This window comes from Suricata suricatta, chromosome 9 (assembly GCF_006229205.1).
Source record: "Suricata suricatta isolate VVHF042 chromosome 9, meerkat_22Aug2017_6uvM2_HiC, whole genome shotgun sequence".
Lineage (NCBI taxonomy): Eukaryota > Metazoa > Chordata > Mammalia > Carnivora > Herpestidae > Suricata > Suricata suricatta.
Genome location: NC_043708.1, coordinates 80,784,502 through 80,804,052, shown reverse-complemented (window position 1 = coordinate 80,804,052; position 19,551 = coordinate 80,784,502). Strand labels below are relative to the sequence as shown.

The following is a 19,551-nucleotide window of genomic DNA, read 5'->3' as shown; positions in this document are numbered from 1 at the left end:
TGGCCGGATGTCCCGCCCGGCAGCTCCCCGCCCCCGGCCCCGCCGTGACACAGGCGCGGGGGGCGGGCCCAGGCCGGGGGCGGGGAGAGAGAGAGGGCGCCCCAGCACCGAGCGGGCCAGGAGGGCGCTTGCAGACCCCTACCCGGGAGAGGGCGCCGGAGCCAGGGCAGCCCTGGTGCTCCCGGCTTCGGAGACAAAAGCTGCTGACGCCCAAAAGACAGGAGACCCAGGCCAGGGCTCCCTCTCGCGCAGCGCGTGCCCTCAGGGAGCTGCTCGGAGCGGACCGGCACCCAAAGCTCTGCTGCATACTCTGGCCTGGCTTGAGACCTTCCTCCAACAGCGTGTCTAGAGGCAGAGGGCACCCGCAGCGCTGAGCGTGGATCCAAACTTTCGGGAAATCCTTCTTTACCGCTGGAAGCGGAGTCCCCATTGTGCTCCTCTTACCCACCCTGCCCCAGTCACTCCAGTAAGGAGGAGCAAGAGTGTCAGGCACTGACCAGTGGCTCATCTCCATGGTGACCATTAGCTTCAACAGTACCTGGTGAATACAGTGTTCATGCACTGGGTAATGCTGAAAGGTCTGGAAATAGTGTCTTCTTCCCTCCTGTCTGCCCTTCCCCAACCTGAAGAAATGGGATAACCAGGACAATCTCTGGTTAGGGGCCAATGACCAGTTTGTGCCTGGTGATCACTAGTGTGATCAGACACATTTTGAAGGGTGAGGACCTGGGGGCACAGAGCAGGAGCCTCCCTCCCTGGAGCCAGACATGCCTCAGTGACACCAGGTTGACCATGTGGCTGAGAGGCTGCTATGGGAAGACCTAGGATGGCAGGGGCAGGCCTTTACCCACCGGAACTGAGCACCTAGCTAAGGGCCCAGACTTCATCCAGTTATCTATGTGTGGGGAGCCAGTGAAGCCCCAAAGGGGAGTAGTTATGTGATCAGAGACTACATTTACCAAGGCAGGTGCCTGCTCAGTATTCGGTAGGCTATCTTCCAGTTGTCACAGTGGCCCTGGAGTGGGGGCTGGGGGGGGGGCAGGGACTAAAGGCATTCCCACAGCACAGCTGAGGAAACACTCAGGGAAGCTGAGACTCTGTGTGGATCAGTCTGACTCTAAAACCTACACTCCTGATCAAGATTAATGGACCACTAAAATGGAACGGTTCGGAAGCAGCAGCTGACCCTCGGTCACAGTACTGAAGTGGTGAATGGAACAGGACTAGAAGATGCCCGAGGCTTTGAGTTTACTGGGAGAATGGAAGCACCAATGACCAGATGAATTCATAAACATGGGGGGTTCTGGGGGATGAGACAAAGCTAGAGGGCTCATGGATGGCCCTCACTCCCTAGCAACGTGGGAGCATGTGGGACATGAGGGGGAGGAATGGGAAGTGTGGCTTTCCAGCTTCTCAGGGCAGGCTCCTGACAATCTCACTGCCTGAAAGCTGGGTGCATCTCCAGATGCACCCTCTGCTGATGTGTAAGCTTGTATCAAGTTCAGCCTTCACTGAACTCCTTGCTTCCAATAGCAATGTGTGTAGATTTCTGGTGTTATGATTATTTTCTACTGGTTCTTCTTCTTCTTCTTTTTTTTTTTTTTTTTAACAATAAAGGTCTTTTAAACTAGAGGGAGAAAAAAAAAACTTTGGAAAAGTTCTGATAATATGGCCACCTGTGCTCATTCCTCTGAGGAGTCTCCTGTGTTAGCAGTCACAGCAAAGCAGTCTGAGTTCAGGAATAACCATTTACGCTGGGGGAGACCTTGGGCAAGGTACTTGTCTCCACAGCAGCTTCCTGTTAGATGACGGGACGCTGTTCACCTCATGGGACTCTTGTGAGGTCACACCGATGGCAGTGTCTGTGCCACTAATACCCTCTATCAAAATGGACCTGCCCGGATGTCCTTACCAAAATGAAGAGTGGGGCAGCTACACTCTGCCTCCTAGGAACCCCCATGGTCACAGAGCTTGCCCCATGCTAAGCATGGTCAACACTAAGGCTTCGGGGCTGGGGTGAACCAAGGTCCAGCCAGTCACAAGCCCCTGGCCCTTGATATGACCTGGCAAGGAGTGCCAGTTGCTAGATACTGGGGCTCCAGGGCAGCTCCTGACGGCCAGTTCCTCAGGCACATGATCCAAGGTGATGAGGTGGAATCTTCATCACACACCAGTTCCCAGGCCACTGGCCAGGTGCAGCTGGCAATCCAAGGAGCTTCACACGGTCCAGTTGGTAGCTCCAGCCACCACGATGCCAGGAAGTCAACCCCAAGTTCTCACTGCCTCTGTCTCCTTTCCTCTGTCTGCTTTCTCTCTACTTTCCTGCCCTTTTTATTGGCCTTAGTTAGCCCCTGTACTGCAAGGGTTAAGAGGGGACCCCAACATGAAGAGTAGTGAGCCCCTCTGCACACCCCGCCCCCAAAGATGACAGGACACAACAGGAAACAATCCTTTTCTAAATCAATACAATTTTTCAAATTTATTTTTTTCTTAAAGAAGTACTTCTAATCTCTGTCAAAAGGGAGGTGAGGAAAGGTCCTCCCTCCCTTGTAAACACTGAAATACAGATCTGAGAAACCAGGGTCGACACACACAAAAAGTGCATTTTACAAAATATCAACTAAAATATATTTTACATGAATTATGCTTCCATTGAAATTCTACCAGCTGCATTTTCGGGTTCGAAAAAATATTTCGACATCTAAGAGATTTCAAAAGCATTTAAATTCTGGGTAGCAGACCCTGCCTCCTGGGCGGAGGGGCCTTGACCTCCTTTCCTGCTGGGTGAGGCTGGGCTCTTCTGTAGCAAGGGCCAAGCACCCTGGGAACGAGCAGGCTCCAAGGCTGGCTCTCCAGGGGCCCCACTGCCAACCTCTTTTACTGCCCCACACCTTCCTCCAAACAGCTTATTCAGCACAAGGGCACCCTAGCCCCTTCCCTTCGGGTTTGGGATTAGGCTCTCTATATGTGAATTCACCTCTGAAGCCTCCAGGCCTCCCCTAAGCCCAGTGACCAAATGGGAGCAGCCTACATGCAGGGCTGGGAGTGCCCATGGGATGTGCTTCCACCTCCCTCTCCAGACCCAGCCTGACTGTCCCCACCCAGTGCCACCTTCTTAGATGCCAGGTCTGTGCCTGCCCCCTTCCTAGGGGAGGAGAGGGAGTGCTGCTCTCCTCGGCTCCTACCCCCGGGGGTGTGCCCTGTGTTAAGTGCTCACAAGCAGGGCCCAAGCCACACTGTGCTCCTCTCCCCCTCCCCACCATGCTCCTCTTTGGTACAAATAGGAAAGAACCAGGCTGCTTCTGCCCTCTCACAGAGAGCCCCAGGGCCAGGGCCTAGTCCTGAGGAGGACAAGAGGGGGCTCGGCCTCCTAATCTACTCTGGGGAGCAGCGTGAGGTGTGAGAACAGGGCCCCTGGGGCAGGAACAAACTGAAAATGCAGGTCCTTAGCTCCTAGAGTGAGTGGCTGCAGCTCAGCAGGTCTGTGAACTGATACAGTGTTGATTCTCGCAGGGATGTAAATTAGTGCAATCTACAAAAGACTAGGGTAAGGGGTGGCAGGGCAAGGGGAGCCACAGCACTCCTTTGGTTTGATTTCAGGTGGGTGTGGCTTGAAGAGTCATGTATGAAGTTCTGCAAGAGGTTTCCTAGAACCTCCAAGTGTAAGGCAAGAGGAAAAGTCTTCAATAAATCAGGTAGCAATTTTCCTTGCCCCCTGCCCCCCACCCCCTCCCAGCTCCCTTCTGCCCTCCCAGACACAACAAACCTCAGGTTGACCAGTTAGCTTCTGGGAAGCCAGACCTGCTGGGTGGCCCTCACCAGGAGGCAGACAGGAGGCTGACTCCCACAAGTGGGCCACACCCATGACTGTGTGCACTGGGTACTCATCCCAGCACCAGGGGCTTCTGCAGGGGTAAAGGAGGAAGCCAGGGAAGGGCCCCGAGTCTACAAAAACAAAGTCCATGCTCTGGAAGCCAGACTCTGGCTCTCTATGCCTCAAAGGAAGGTACTCGGAGCTGTGCTAAAATCTGGGAGAGCCTGATCCCAGGCTGATGGGGAAGCAGCGGGTCACAGTGGGTGAGGTAAAGCTGGCTCCCACTCCCCCCTGAGGGGCCCAGAGGAGGCTGAAGAAGAGCGCATTGGGCCTTGTTCCTGAAAAGACTCTTCCCTCCCCCCAGGGCCCCACGCCCCTCGGGCTTGGCCCAGCCTCAGGGAAGACTGCTTCTTCAAGTCCCCACACAGGCAACCATAGGGAGGTACCCTGGGCCAAGCTGAGGGCTGTGATGCTTTCTCTATACACTGGCCTCCCCTTCCCTCCCAAGGGCCCAGTACCCATAGGGGTCCCTGCCCTCCCCCCAAGAGAACCACAGGCCAGCAACCTCAGGCTACTATGGCCCCTTAACCAAGTGCTGTGCTTCAAGCAGTACCCCCTGCCCCGAGCCCCACTTGCCCGTGGGCAGCCTCAGTGTGGGCCTGAGGCGGCTACTGAGGGTTCTTGAGGATGCGGCCATGGCGGAAGTCATAGACATGGCGGCAGAGAAACACCAGCTCAGGGTCTGTGTCCTCGGGCACTGTGCGGTGTGGCGGGGTGGAGTAGTCTGCAGAGGGGGGCACCAGTGCTGTCTTCCGGCTAGGGAGGCCCTCGCCTCGGCGCTTGGCCATGGCACAGAATCTGCAGTGACACAACACGCTGTCTTTACCACAGCCACCTTTGCAGGAAGCCCAATTCCTTGTCCACCCCACCCAGAGAGCTGGGGCATCCCCTCCCACCTTCACAAGGGCTGGTGCTACCTCTGTCCCTGTCCTGGGGGCTGTGCCCTCTCTGCCAACTGTCACTGGGCAGGCACATCTGCTGGGGCCTCCCTCCCAACATCTGCCAATTCTCCTCGATGGTTCTGAGAGCAGTACTGTAACCATCCTCAACTCGACCCCAACCACTCTGTCTTAGAGAAAGAACACTTTTTCTTTTTTCTATAAACATCAGATGGTCGAAGGCGGCTGTGAGGAAGAACATTCTGCAAGGTCAGGCAGGCCCAGTGAATGAGCTCCCCTTGGGAATTTCAGATAGCCTCCGCAACAGCCCTGGGAAGTCTGAGGGGAGAGGCTAGCCAGAGGCGCAGGCCATCACCCACCTGCAGTACTCAGCAAAGGTCAGCACATAGCACTTCTCCTCGATGCAGGCCACACTGTTCTGGTCCTGATGTCTCGATGCAAAGACCTCATTCTGCAAAGGCTCAAGGAGAGAGAGGAGGTGATTGGTACCAGGGTTGGAAGCACCTACCTCCAGAAGCAAGGTGGACATTAACTCTGCTACTGGGACTCATGAACTGAGATAACTCCAGCTTGTGCCCAGAAAGCCAGGGAGCATCCCTGGAATTCTGGCTTAACTGCTCCTCACCTGGCGCCCACCCCAAGGCACTCTGGTCCCTCCCCAGAGTCCTGACCCCCAGTTCAAGGGAGGAGAGGGAAACTGGTGCCCATCTCCCCATGAGATGAAAAGTCTCAGCAAGGGAAACAAAGCGAAAGGGAGCCCAGACTGCGATGTCACTGCCTCTCCCGGCACACAGCTGGGTAAAGTGCCCAGGGGTGTCTGGAGTCTCTTCTCTCCTCCCTCTCACGTCACAGACTGTATCAAAGGGGGCAAGGTGTGCAGCTCCACCTCCCCCTTCCTGCTTCCAGAAGAACACATCCGCTTGCTCCCATTCTGGCATGTCCCTGGGGGCTCCCTTCCTGTTCCTCTTTTAAGGCAAAATTACTATTCCCTTTAAAACATGAATTGGGTCAGTGTTGAGAAAAGAGGCTAAAACCCAGGCCCTTCCATGGCGTCCAAGGTGATGATCCCTCCACTGCCCATGGCTGCCTCCCCAACCATGTTCCTGGTGCCGCAGTTTCTCCCTCTGTCACCCTTCCTTGCCAGGCGGCTCACCTCGTGCATGCTGGGACTTCGGCCTCCCTGTAAGTGCTCTGGTCTGTAATACCACAAGAGGCTCATCATCAGCTCTCCTAGGGGGACAAGAGAAGCAGTCATGGCTTGAGCTGGCAACCGTGGAGTTACTTAAGAGAGGCAGACAGGCTGGCCACCTGCCCTGGAGTATCAGCCAATGTCAATGCCTGGGCCGATCCTGCAGGCTCCAGCCACCCATCTCCCCTGCCTCAGGCCAAGCCTGGCAGGTCGGTGGCCTGGAATGCTATCAGGCATGGAGGAAGAAGGGGGAAAAGGCACTGACAGGTGTATTGGGGGGGCAGGTGCCTAGCAGCGCCTGGTGGGGAAAGGTTAAAGAGCTGATCCAACCCAAACCACAAGGCCATCTGCAACCCCCAGCAGCAGACAGATGCCGGCTGAGTGAAAGGCAGACTCTGTGCCAAGAACATGAGGAGACTAGTAGCAGGTCAGACTCTGGCCAGGGGGTACCTGATTCAGGGTTCTCCCAGAGGGCAGAGATCTTGGCCACATAAGGTGTGGACGTCTTTCGTGGGCCTGACTTGAGGAGGACAGTGTCCCGGACCCGGATGGTCTCTCCATGCCGCTCCACTGCCTGGTAGCTCTTTCGGATGGCTGGTTCTGGTTCATCCTAAGCAACAAATCGATGACATACACAGGCTCGTGGGGACCACAGTCAGAGTGAGGAGCGGGAAGAGAGGGAGCAAAAGATACTCTTTGTGCTCTCTGCAGGGCAGTCAAACCAATGAGGATGGGAAACCATAAAAGTAGTTTGCACAGTGGCTCTTCTCCCTCAGCCTGGCTTTCAGGAGCAAGATAGGAATGGGAGATTCCCCACACCTGAAGAAAGAAGCTCTCTTGCTCCAAGCCCACAACTCTGATAAAGTCCTCAAACTTCCTATTGGGTCAGTCTGGGTTTGACCCTTAAACCCTTAAGTGGGGTAGCCCTGGGCAAATTAATCTGCTGCTATGCCTCAGTTTCCTCATCTGTGAGATGGAGATAATTACAGGAACACGGGATATGTACCTCCCAGGGTAGTAGCGAGGAATAATGTATTATTTGCTTTCTGCCACCCAGAAAGTGCTCCATAAAGTTTAGTCAAGCGTTTTTGTCATGTCATCCCCAGTGCTCCTGTAATACTCATTATCTCTGCCTATCCCAATGATCCCTATGCATACTTTGCCAGGAAGCCACCATGAAAGTCCTCCATTTCAGAATCCAGGAGAGAAGGGACAGCATGATCAAGGATGAGATGTGCAGACACTCTGGATGGCTCCCCTGAGAGTCGGCGACAGAGATGGAGGCCACCGGGTCTGACTATGCATCTCCTGACCTCCCCAAGGCACACGGTGTGAGATCAGTGTGGCTGGGCCAGCATAATTGGTTCCTAGTGTATAAGCCTGGGAAACAGGCTAGAGCCCAAGGTTCCTGGAACCCACCTTAGAGCAAGCCTGTCCTCACTGGCACCTGCCTCCTCCCTAACAGCTGGCACTCACCAAGACATAGACGGCCTTCTCACAGGCAGCCCCAACGGGCACCCAGCCATTAGTGCGGCGGCGGCGGCGGCGGCGTGGGCGCGGGCGCTGGACGCGCGGTTGCTTGGGGTGGCTGGGCCTGCAGGCGGCCTTGCTTCTCGCGGTGTGCCTACAGCTGGAGCCAGTGCGCAGACCTGACTTGGATCCGCTCGGAGGCTTGGCGCTCTGCGGGCACGCACGGGCTACTGTCTGCGGCTCTGAGGTGGGCGTCTGAAGATGCGGGACGGGCTCTGCTGCAGGTGGCACACTGGGCACAGGGCATCCGAGGAGGGGGTGGGCAGGTGAGGCAGGGTGACCGGCTTCTGGGAGAGGAAATTCCAGCTGGCCTAGGGACCTGCAGCCTTCTGGGGAAAAGAAGAGCGGGCTGAGGACAGGTAAGAACAAGCAGTACCAATCCCGCTGGCCCCCCTGCTTTCAGAGCCTGCTCCTGTCTTAGTTCGGAGTGTGAACCCAAGGGTCACTGAGGTGCAAGTGGAGTTAGGGGCCTCTGAGGTAGACTATCAGAGTGACTGGCCAAGGGTGCCTCTTGACCCTGGAGACTGGCCCACAGCCATCTCCATCTCCCCCTTCTAGTCTGAAAGAAGGGGAGGTAATGGGAACAGAGTCTCTAGCTTGGACTTCTCCTCCTCCAGGGCCTCCACAGTGCTTAGGAGCAGGGGAGTGGGAGTCAGCCCAGGGTATCAATCACAGATCTGCCACTCACCGACTATGTGACCGCAGGCAAGTCACGCTACCTCAGTGCCTTGCAATAGAAGGAGGAGTGGCAAATATCATAGAGTGTCCCAGGCGTTTTTCTTATCAATGTATTAACTCATCTCATCCTTACATCAACCCTAGGAGGTAAGTACCATTGCCACCATTCTAAATTAAGGAAACCAAGACACAAGCAGTTACTGGCTTGTCCCACAGTCACGTGTCTAAGGAAGTGGGGGAGAACATTTCACTCTAGGCAGCCTGGCTCCAAAATCTGTACTCAATTACATGCCATGTGGCCTCCCATATGTAAAGCCCTTGGAACAATACCTGGCACGTGGTGCTTACTGGTGTTCCAGGGCAAGGGGGTAGGTTCTTGGGTCCCATGGTTTAGATGTCTAGATTTGGGAGAGTGGCACAAAAAGAACGAAAAGCCCAAGAAGCTTGATCTCATTTCTAAGTGCTCCAACTCACACCAAAACCTGAAACAACCAGTCGGGCCAGAGTCAACTGGTCTATAAAGTTGTTTTATAGACCCCTACAAGATGGGGTGTGGGGTAGTAGCAGCGAGAGCCCTAGTAAGGCCCAGCCTCTCAGTTCATCAGCAGCAAGGTAGACTTGCTAGACAGGATGGCTCTGGTCACCTCATTTCTACCCAGGAGCCAGGGACAGAGCCCGGAGAAGCATGTGAGAACATGCCTGCCGGTCTAGGGGAAGAGCGATCACCATGGGGGTGTCTCATTGGCTTCAGCACAAACCTCCCTGCAAGGAAGGCAGACCCCAAAGCCACAGACTCTGTCAGCACCCTGTCTGTGCAGGGAACTCTGCTGGACTGTTCTCGGGGTGTGCCCCCTCTGTTAGCCTCCAGCAAGGTGATGCTACGTCTGGGCACTATCTCTCTTTCAAGGCCTGTATAGCCAGAGCAAAGCAGTCCTATCATGGCTAGCACCACCTCCTGGGCCTGGTACCCACCCCCCCTTCCCATGAATGAACTAGGCCAGCATGCAGATGGAATGGGTTCCTGGGAAGTAGAATTCTAGCTCTCTTCAAGGAAGGCAATGGGACATAGGAACAACTTGGTTAAAGCCCTAATTTCAATCCCTAACTTGTTATTCAAGTCTGAGAATGGGTATCCCCCTGGGGAGAAAGGGATGGCCCTCCCTGCCCCCTCCGCCACCACAGTGCTACCTAACTACCAGGCCAAGAGATCTCCATACACAGTGGAGCCAGAGCAAAGAGCTAGACACAGGCCCCCTGTATGGAAATGCTCCTTGGTTTGGAGCATGAATCTAGGGGAGTCCTCCCTTCTTCTCAAAGCCCCCTACCACCCCTGTTGTAGCTAGACCTTAAGGAACCCCACTCCAATCCATGGCCTACCCTCCTAGGACACTGTCAGACTCCCTGGAACATCCCATACCTAAGAAGGCTTACCTGCTGCAAAAGGCATTTTGTAGGGGCAGCCGCCACAGGTAGTGCCGATGTGGGTAAGAGACGGGGGCAACATTTCACAGATGCTGTAGCCATTCACTTCAGGGTCCTCGCTAAAGCAGTAGCGAGAGCCCCAGGGGGGGTGTTGGAAAGGGGTGCCTGCGGGCACTGAGCTCGGTGCCAAGAGGAGCCCCTCATTAGGTGCAGCCACCCGGGACAGCTTGCCCTCAGGAAGCATGGGGCAGGGGGAGTAGCCTCCACATTGCAGCCCATCTTGGCTGCAGTACAGGTAGAAGCTGCCTAGTGTGCTGAGCTCAGGCTGACCACACAGGCCACTGTAGTGGGCAGGGTTGCCAGGCATCGGCAGGGGGGACAGCTGGGGCGCAGGGAAAGAAGGCTGGTGCAGTTCCTGCTTGGGGGCAGGTGACTCTTCGCCTGGGCGCCCAGGCTCCGGCTTCAAGGCTGCCTGCCCACCCATGAGCAGGGGCAGATGGGGGCGTAGCCCTGAGGGACTCTCCAGGGCCTTGCTCAGGGGCTGGTAAGGTGGCTGGCTGGCTGGCCCACGAGGGGTGGCAGATGGCCACGGCTCCTCGGGGTGTTTTTGCCAGCCAGGTGGAGCTACAGCCTCCCCAGAGCTAAGCCCCTGCCGGGCCTTGGGATAGTTCTTGCCATTGACCTTAGCCCACTTTGGCCTCGGAGCCCTCAGGACTGGTGGCTCTGCAGAGGGCCCATCTGCTTCTGGGTGGGCACGAGGCGGCCTCAAGGGCAACTCCCGCTCCTGGCTCAGCTTCAGGAAGGCAGCCGCATTCAGGCTGGCCAGTCTCTTGGGAGCTGGGTCACCATCTCGACGGGCACCCTCCTCAGGTGCTGGCTCTGGGGACAGATCCCGACTTCCTCCTCCGAGGTCCTCTAGCCGGGGCCTCTTCTTGGAGGAGGACCAGCCTCCAGTGGCCCGGTCACGATCCCGACTGCGGTGAGGGTCGCCCCCTCGACTGCGACGAGTGCCGGCCAGACTGCTGGCGTCCTCCCGCTCCAGCAGCAGGTTATTGAGGGCCTCTGCATTGAGGGAGGCCAGACGCCTCTTGCGGGGCTGGGCAAGGCCAGTGTCCTCACTGGATGGGGCTGGGCTGGGGGGCTTGGGCAGGTCAGGGGGCAGCTCATCAGCCTCATCTGCGCTCCGTGGACCAGCCACATTCTCCAGGCGGGTCAGCAGCACTTTGCAGGCCTTGGGCTTTTCAGGAACTAATGGGCGCTTACGTAGTGGGTAGTTCTTGCGGCGCCCTGTGAGGTGCCCTGGGCTCTCGGGCATGCCGGCTTCCACACTCTCCGCCCCCTGCTCCATATTGCTGCCTTCCATCTGCAGGGGCTCCCGGCGGCCAGTGGGGCCCGAACTCAGCATGGGAAGGGACTTCCTCCGCGTGTGTGTCATGGGGTACTTTCAGGCTGTAGGGCAGAAGGCAGGCAGTGAGAGAAGCCCATCCTGCCCTGCCCACTCTTGCCTCTGCTGCAGCCCATCCAGTGCCACCCCCCACCCTTCAGTAACTCTGGCCTACCCTTATCCCTTCTACAGCCTACAGGCTACCAATAGCTGGGCAAGGACTGGCTGCCCCATTCTTCTCTTAACCAAGGGTCCTTCTTTGAACTAAGCCCCTATGGAAGGATGCAGACCCTGGAATGAGAAGACAAGAAGTGCTGGGGCAAAGTTCTCAGTTCTCTCTACCTGTTCTCCCACTAGATACTCATCGCAGATCAAGAAGAGGCTCTGAAGACACCAAGCCAGAATGGAGCTTGGATGGTGGGAGCCCATCTGTTCCTTTAAAAACATCACCAACCCTTCCCCCCACATCCTGGGCCTTCTGAGATTGGCCACAGGAGGATAAGAACATGGACAGTGAGGAGCTGCCGGCTCCTCACTGAGAAAGCAAAGTCCAGCCTGTGGGGATATCTGCTGGGCACATACAGCAGGATAGCCACCATAGCGTGGGTTTTGTTGGAAAAGTCCCCTGAAGGGGAAGGCCTGGTCTTGAGGAGTCCATGGTCAGGGGAGGTCTCAGCCAGCCCTATAACTAGACCACCTCGGTTCATATTCTAGGGAAGGGCAGCCAAACAATGCCTGTGCCCAGAGAAGGGATGTCTATTAAGGTGAGGGCCAGCGTCCCTGGGTGGGAAACTCAGGGAACACAAACAAGGCCTGTGGTATAGCTTTAAACCCTCACCAGCCACTAAGAGGGAAATTAAGTATCAAAGGAAAGAGCTAACTCAGGGGATAAACCGGGCTGCCTTGCTAGTCCTGCCCTATTTCTCAGGTCTCCTTCCTGGTAGGAGAAGAGAACTAGGGATGGGGTGGGGTGGGGTGGCGTGGGGGTAGTGGCTGGAAGCCCAAAGCCCAGAACAGAAGATGCACACTTGACCAGGCATCTTCCCCTAACTTTACTTGGCAAATACTCCCTCTGCCCTGAACATACCTGGGGCAGCCTGGGCCCCATCCTGAACGAGAGGCCAGAGCTGGGCTGTATCCTGGAAGCTGGCATGGCCAAGGCAATGGAGAACTGGCAGGGTAGGGGTGTCAGTGTCAGTGGTCAGAGACTACTGAGTGGTTCACTCCCTACCTACTCCCTAGAGCAAAGCAAGGTGCTGCCAAATAAGGTGTCAGACAAGGCTCTGCCCTCCCTGGCACCCAGCAAGCCCCTCCCCACCCAGCAAGCCCAGCTTTCCAGCTGAATTTCCCCACTACTATTGTTATTCATACTCACTCTCCCCAGAAACTGGGAGCAGTCCTGCTGGGCCAGGATTTAACCCTGAAAGTCCCAAGGCTGACAGCTCCTGTGGCCTTGGGCCTTGGGCCAGCGGCTGGGGTCACTGGGTACCTTCTCTCCTGACACATACTGCACTAGCTGAGAAAGAGTGCTCATAAAACGAGGCTGAGGGCACCATGGGTGTCCCTCACCCTCAAGAAAGGACTCGGAAAACTGGAAAAGGGAGGCACTATGCCAGGCATTGCTCTGGCCACGTGCGGGGACCTGCCACTGCCCAGAGACCAGGCGGGGACAAGGGAGAGGCACAGAAGGCAAATCCATTCCTTCCCGAAGCACAGACAGGAGAGCTCCTAAAAAAATCCCAGGCATCCGCTAGGCTCCCTTAGACTTTCTCCTACTTCATCAGGGGGACCACCCATCCCTGTTTGCTCAGCAGGCTTATTAGCAATGCCTCCTTTCACTCTCAAAAGCATCCTGGTTGCTTACAATCCACAGGCTGTTTTCTCAAACGCAGGGTACCCCTGTGCTGGAAGAGGGGCAGCAACAAGCAGCACATCTGTAATTGCTAGGAAAGCCTGGGCCCAGCCCTTCCCCACCCCCAAAGGTCTGGGAGACAGAGGATTTGTGAACAGACCTTACAGCTGAGCAAGAACCGAAGCCCCTCAACAGGCCCCAAGTTACCAGAAGAGTCAGGCCTGGGAATGGCTGGGGGCCAAGGCTTGTGGCCTTTAAGGACATGTACACCAAGTACAGAGCAAGTACTACGCCAGATGGAAAAGAGAGGGCACTTAGGGAGGTGCTTTCAATCCTGGCAAACAAAAGAACTCTTAGCTGAGAGGTGACTGGCCTGTCCCGTTCCCCCCCCCCCCCACTCTCCCCAGTTTGCTGGTGGACCAGCTGCAAGAGGAGACTCTGGGATATCTGCCCCTGCCTCAGTCTTTTCCTCTGAACGTGCAAAAGGTCCCAGCAAGAAGAGGTTGGGAGGGGAACCTGGCCCCAGAACTTGGGGCTGTATTCCCTGTAGTTTCTCACCCACTCTCCCCAGATCCCAGGAAGCCTCTAATCACAGGGTGCAAAGTCACATTTCCAAATCAAGCATAAGAGCCTCCTGCTAGCTTCCCTCATCACCAGCAAAAGGACTCCTAGCTTTCACGTGGTGCCTAAGGCAGCAGTGTCACTCACTGTCCAGAGGAGAGGCCGGGGTCTTTGCTGCCTGCCTCACTGCACTCTAGCCTGAGGAGAGCAAGAATGAGTCACGCTTTGAAGCCAGACTTGTGAGAACTTCCGCTGCTGCTTTTCCCTGGGGTGGGGCTGGGTGGAGGGGGCTCCCAGCCAGCCAGGCCCCTCTAACCTGGAGGGGTGGCCCAGCTCAATGGGGGAAGAAAATCCTGGGAAAGCAGGAGGCGTGGTCCCCATTCCAGCTCTGCCAAGGCTCCCGCTGTCCTGTCCTTACACACTAGTTCAACCAGAAACTACCTACCACTGCCAAGAGACAAGGGTGCCTGGGTTCTCTCAGCACCACCCTTCTCTCTGGGAAGCCCTGTCCTCCCAGGCATATGTGGTCTGGGCCCCCTCCACAGAAGGTTCCTAGAAGGGACTCCCAGGGCAAATTACTGCTCACCTAGACTGTGTCAAGCTTGCTCACACTGAAGAAAACCAGTCTGATTGTCCCCAGCCTGCTCAGCCAACAGCTAGCTGCCATGAAGGACAGTGGGTGCCCAGTGTCCTCCCTACCAAAGATCCAGCAAACCACAGGTTGAATCTAAAATCACAAGTATACTCTCAAAACAGCAAACAGGCCATCACAGCCCCAGGCCCTTTGGGTCACAAAACTGAGCTGAAGTACCCCATGTCTGCTCAGGACTAGAAGTCATCTCTACAGAAGTAAAAAGGGAAGGAAGACTTGACTTTTGTCCGAAAGCTGCGGCAGCATCATGCACCACCCTCCACTCTGACAGGCAGAGCACACCCAAAGTGTCGTGTGCAAGGGAGGGTCAGAGACCTAGAGGAATGTGGGCTGTGGGCACCGTCTAAGGAAAAACCAGTGTGTCAAGTCCAGATCACTTCTGCAAGTGGAAGCTGCGTTCCGGCAAGAAGGGGTTCTCAAGCTTTGGCCACAGCTCTCCCGCCACCCTTATTTGCCCAGCTCTAGAGTATACACCCATTCCCATTCTTAGGGGTTCAGTACCCAGGACTCTGCCCCACTACCCTGCCTGAAATGTCTCTTGCCCGTTGCACTTTAAATTCTGCTTTTCAGGCTTTTTGGTTTATTTTTCATAGGAGGAAAGTATGCAGGGGGGGCTTAGGCAAAGGCAGACTAGCTGGTCACCTGGGTGAGGGTCAGGAAGGTCCCTGACTCAAGCCACCTCCCACCTCCAATTACACCAAGAGCCACAAAGTTGGCAGTGAATTAAGCACTTCCTTCCTTTGCACTCTCTCTTGGAATAACTTCCCCACTCCCCCAAAGCAATTTACAGTTCTTCATGAGCACAGCAGCAAGAGGACAAAGGTGGGCTCCTGTTTATTGAAATTTACTTGGGGTCACTTCATGGAAAACAGACAGATGAAGTTGCTAACACTCTTAGGATGAAGCCAGGTTAAGTCATGGCTGGGAGCTCTCAAATCCCCTATAGCTGATAAACTGGAAAGAACCAAACCTTCAAGTGAGGCAGACCTGGATTTGAATGTTAACTCTCCCCCCTGGTTAGCAACTTATTTAACTTCTCTGAACTTGATTCCTCATCTAAAGTGGGTAAATCAGAAGGAATTTTAAGAATGGTGGGGAGGATGACACTAGTCTCTGTGCAGAAGCCTAATCGGGTAGGAAGCAGGCAGACCAACCTCTCCCGCACCTTCCAGACCCACAGACAGAGGAAGGCAGTGTACTCTTGGCTTGGGGGGATCCCCACATCAGGAGCCCAGAGCTGTTGGGGCCGACAGAGATCTGAAAACCCAGCCTGCACCTGAACTCTGCTCTGCTTCTATTCTGCCAGACACCCAAGTGTCAACCTCAGGGAAAGATGGAGCTGCTGTGGCAGAACTTGTGGTGAGGGGTCCACTTACAACACAGGGAGAGGACGGGGCAGAAACTATCCCAACACACCCTAAACAACAGCTCCGTGCCTCTGGGAAACACTCAACTGGACAGTGAAAAGCCCAGGGGGTGGGGTCAAGGGGTGTGTGTTTGCACAAGAGCCGTCTGCTGCTTCAGCATGGGTACCCGCAGACTGCAGGAGCACCCAAGCCCCTGGGGTGCAGCCCTGCAAGAGGAAGCAGTGGCCTCAGCCACCACCAGCGCCACCTCCCCAGTGCCTATTTAGCCTCACCTGCTGTGGGCACCCAATTCACTCTGTAGTCAAGCTGGGATCCTACAATCCCGGGCAGAAAGCACCCACCCTACCAGAGGGAATTGACCTGACTCATCTGGACACAGCTTGTTTTACAGACTGCCTTCAGGTCTAGTGGGCAGACCACCTGCTCCTCACACTTCACACTGGAAGCTCCCAGGAGCTGGGCTGCTGTGCAGCGAAGGTTCACACTCATCACACACTGGGTCTGGTATCTCAGCCAACCAAGCCGAGCATCCGGGCCCCATCTTTGGCTACTTCTGTCTACTCTGACCATCCCAGCAGGAAGGCCCAGACATATAGGCCCAGAGCAACACCCAAGTGTCCAGAACCTCCACTTACTTCTGGCTCCAGATGCGAAGCCAGACACCTGCCTCTTGTAACAGTAAAGGAACACAAATCTTAGTGGGAACGGAGGGGAGTTTTGACTCAAACTATAAGGTGGACTCCCCAATTTCATATGAGAATTACAGTTAAGCACACAAATACGGTTAACAATAGAGCTGGTGGAATCTCCTCAGTAGAAAATGCCAGTGCCCTCATTGGAGGGCAAGGCCCTTGGTGTAGTGGGGGCTGAGACTGAAAAAGACAGTGTAGGGGCGCCTGGGTGGCTCAGCTGGTTAAGCGTCCGGCTTCGGCTCAGGTCATGATCTCACAGTTCATGGGTTCAAGCCCCGCATCAGGCTCTGTGCTGACAGCTCAGAGCCTGGAGCCTGCTTTGGATTCTGTGTCTCCCTCTCTCTGACCCTTCCCTGCTCGTGCTATCTCTCTCTGTCTCTCAAAAATAAATAAAAACATTAAAAAATTAAAAAAAAAAAAGACAGTGTATCCCTAGGGTCTAGAAGTCAACAATATACACATGGACCACTGCACTGTGGGCAGAGAGCACTGTATTCTAGTCATACCATGGTGCTCTGCTTTAACGAATTCTAACCTGACAAATTAGAAGGTAATCACATGCAACACAAAAGTGGCCTTTATTTAATTTTTTATTTTTTTAAAAATGTTTTACTTATTTTTTGATACAGACAGAGACAGAGCATGTGAAGGAGAGGGTCAGAGAGAGAAGGAGACACAGAACTGGAAGCAGGCTCCAGGCTCTGAGCTACTGTCAGCACAGAGCCCGATGCAGGGCTCGAACCCATGAATGTGAGATCTGACCTGAGCCAAAGTCGGAGGCTTAACCGACTGAGTCACCCAGGCGCCCCACAAAAGTGGCCTTTAGAGGGTTTCCTTAAAGGCACATGTACCTCTCTAGGTGACCTGACTTCCCCAGCTTCTTCCCAGTGCACAGCTTCTGTGTGCACGAAGTAGCCCTGTAGCTGCAGGTGCCAGTTCCGCTAAGCCAAAGCACCTACTGCTCATGCCCAGGCACATGGCATCTCTTGTCACCTTTGCTCATTCCACCACCATTTGCTGACCTCTCATCATGGCTCAAAACAGCAGATGTGAGACCTGTAGGGGCTAGAAGCCACTTCATACTGTTGCTAATCCTAAGTGGGCTTGGTCCATAGCCTGAACTCTGTGCCTTGGTTTCCCTGTCTACACAGCAAAGCTGTTATGAGGATTAAGCTGAATGAGAATGTGTATCAAGTGCCTAGCAGAATACCTGGTATCAGATAGGTGCTCAACATTAGCTTGTTCTTTTTCCCTGCATGTCAAGTATTAGGCCAAATGCTGAAGAAAAATGCAAAAAAGACTAACTGGAGTTGGGGCTCGTAGGAAGAATGAGGACAAGAGAGTGTGACACGGACGGTAACGCGGTGCTCAGAGCTTGACATGGAGAGCTCTGGCTCCATGGCAAGTTCACGGAGTGAGGTCTGAACCAAGTCCTCATTTAGAGACACTTACTGAGGGCTTGCTTCACTCCAGGTGTACTGAGAAATTTGCTTCATAAACGCCTGGATGTAAGAAGGAGCGACAGACAAAAGCTTAAGTTTTGAGGCAGGAGACCTAACTGTTCCCAGACTCACCCTTATTAGCTCTGTGTAGGAATACTCCTGCCTGGGGGACCAGAGAGTTAAGCTCCCTCAGGCCCTCCCACCCAGACTCCACAGTGCAGTGTGCAGGCTGGGCCATTTGCTCTGGGCAGTTAAAAGTGTGGGAGAAATAAAACAGAGAGATACAGGGCACCCCAAACCTCAGCAACAGGGCTTCAGCAAAACTAGGAGGAAATGTCATGCTACGAACACACACAATTCTTCAAAAAGCACAACCATATCTCACCAGCCTGCTCTGGGCACCTGCCCAGAAGGGCAAAGGATACATGTTGTTTCAACCACCAGGATACACCATGAACCAACAACTTGGATTTCTGAAGTGGCTCGCCGAGACTGGAGGTGCTATCTCTTGTCCTGAACAGAAGAAACTGGCTGCCCTCAGCCTCCGCAGCAGAATGCTCACCTCCTGAATGAGCCAGCCATGAGGAAGAAGACTCAAGACGAGGCCTTCCCAACACTCCACCAGCACAAGCAAAACCACAAGGTAAACCCTCCTAGAGTTACAGGCACCCAACGCAAATATCTGAGACGTAACTAATTAACTAAGTGATTAGTGCCACCCTCATTAGGATGCAAGCTCTAAGGGGACAGGTGGGCTCTGCCTGCCTTACCACTAATTCTTACCCACAGGGCTTAATAAAAGCTTCCTGAATAAACAAAGATCTGGCTGTCCACCTGCTTCACCCCATTTAACATTTCTACCCTACAGTGATGGCATCACTTGGAGCCTAGGACAGGAAACTCTGATCCCTAATCCTCCCCCATCCCCAGGAGTCGAACGTGCCTCTTCAGCATCATCAACAGTTTAACAGAGCTACTTTAGGGAATCTCTCATATTTACATGGCACAATGCTCTTTCACTACTATCCTCTTCCTTCTCTCTCCCAACTAGCCCAGCTGTAACTCAGGAATATATTCCACTCACTCCACTTCTTACCCTAAACCATTACGCAAGCAAGGGTGGCACACTCTAGTAGAGAGGCACACCTGTATCAAGACAAAAAATGTCACATACTAAGGTGAACTCAGCAATGAAGAACCAGAGTTAGCATTATCAGTCCCCAATGCCCCTAAGTGTGCAGGGCAGGGAATTCTTGATTCACCGCAGAGGCTTCTAGTCTAACAGGATAGCTAATGTTTGTCAAGCACTCACTACGCGCCCAGCACCACCTTAGGCACATACCATTCACTCTCATTTATCCTCACAACCGCCTCATGACGTGGTTGTTATCATCTCATCCTAACAAGGAGAAAACAGGTAAAGAGGAGTAAAAGAACTTGCCCACACTCCTGTGCTCTCAACGGTAGAGGCAGGGCATCTGTGTCAGTCCCCAAAGCCCGCAGCCCCACTGCAACACAGGACAACTGTGGGCTCATCGGCCAATATTCAAAATCAACTTGCACATTCACTTTTGTTTTTCTGTGTTGTTTTAAATGATTGGTATTAGCGTCTTATTTATTTTTCCTAATTTTTCACCACAAAGGGACTAAAGATGTACTCCAATTAAATGGCACTGGTGGGCTTGCCAGAGAACATAATTTTACAAATTGTTTCTACAGCAAAGTCTGCTCAAAACCCCAGTCACTTATATGCACTTTGGAAACAAATCCATTTTATATCCTGAAAGGGGCGAGGGATTCAAAGATTTGTTGTCTTGATTTTACAATAAATCCAGAAATGAAGGCTATAGACTTCCCCCACACACCTCACCACACTGCTTGAACCAGATGAAATCTTGCTCCAGTCTGAACTGCAATCAGGACTGCAATTTGGTCATCACACTCCAAACAGCCATCTTTAATATTCAAAGATGTGTTAACTGCCCCTTGGTTACCTCCTTGTGGGCTGA

At 54.2% G+C, this 19,551-nt stretch overlaps 1 protein-coding gene across 3 annotated transcripts; it reads right to left on the bottom strand.

Annotated features, from left to right (window-relative positions):
- Positions 1-2,448: 2,448 nt before the first annotated feature.
- Positions 2,449-13,187, bottom strand: BAHD1 (bromo adjacent homology domain containing 1). Of its 3 annotated transcripts, XM_029951214.1 has the most exons (7): positions 12,064-13,187; positions 9,602-11,041; positions 7,439-7,821; positions 6,413-6,572; positions 5,927-6,003; positions 5,133-5,233; positions 2,449-4,672 (listed from the first exon to the last, which is right to left on the bottom strand). In XM_029951214.1, exons 2-7 carry the CDS (start codon positions 11,025-11,027, stop codon positions 4,483-4,485), a joined length of 2,337 nt encoding a protein of 778 aa, XP_029807074.1. In that variant the 5' UTR covers positions 11,028-11,041; positions 12,064-13,187; the 3' UTR covers positions 2,449-4,482. The 3 variants fall into 3 exon arrangements, with proteins under 3 accessions (XP_029807074.1, XP_029807075.1, XP_029807076.1); XM_029951215.1 differs by lacking the exon at positions 12,064-13,187 and having other exon boundaries at positions 7,439-7,818; positions 9,602-12,017; XM_029951216.1 differs by lacking the exon at positions 12,064-13,187 and having other exon boundaries at positions 5,133-5,224; positions 9,602-12,015.
- Positions 13,188-19,551: the final 6,364 nt, after the last annotated feature.

What these genes read in the sequence shown, in the direction of transcription:
- BAHD1 (XM_029951214.1), bottom strand. Translation starts at nt 11,027, where the DNA reads ATGACACACACGCGGAGGAAGTCCCTTCCCATGCTGAGTTCGGGCCCC. An exon ending in CTGGGAGAACCCTGAATCAG is followed by an intron (nt 6,004 to 6,412) that starts GTACCCCCTGGC and finishes TTGTCCCCCTAG; the next exon opens with GAGAGCTGATGATGAGCCTC. An exon ending in GAAGTCCCAGCATGCACGAG is followed by an intron (nt 5,234 to 5,926) that starts GTGAGCCGCCTG and finishes TCTCTCCTTGAG; the next exon opens with CCTTTGCAGAATGAGGTCTT.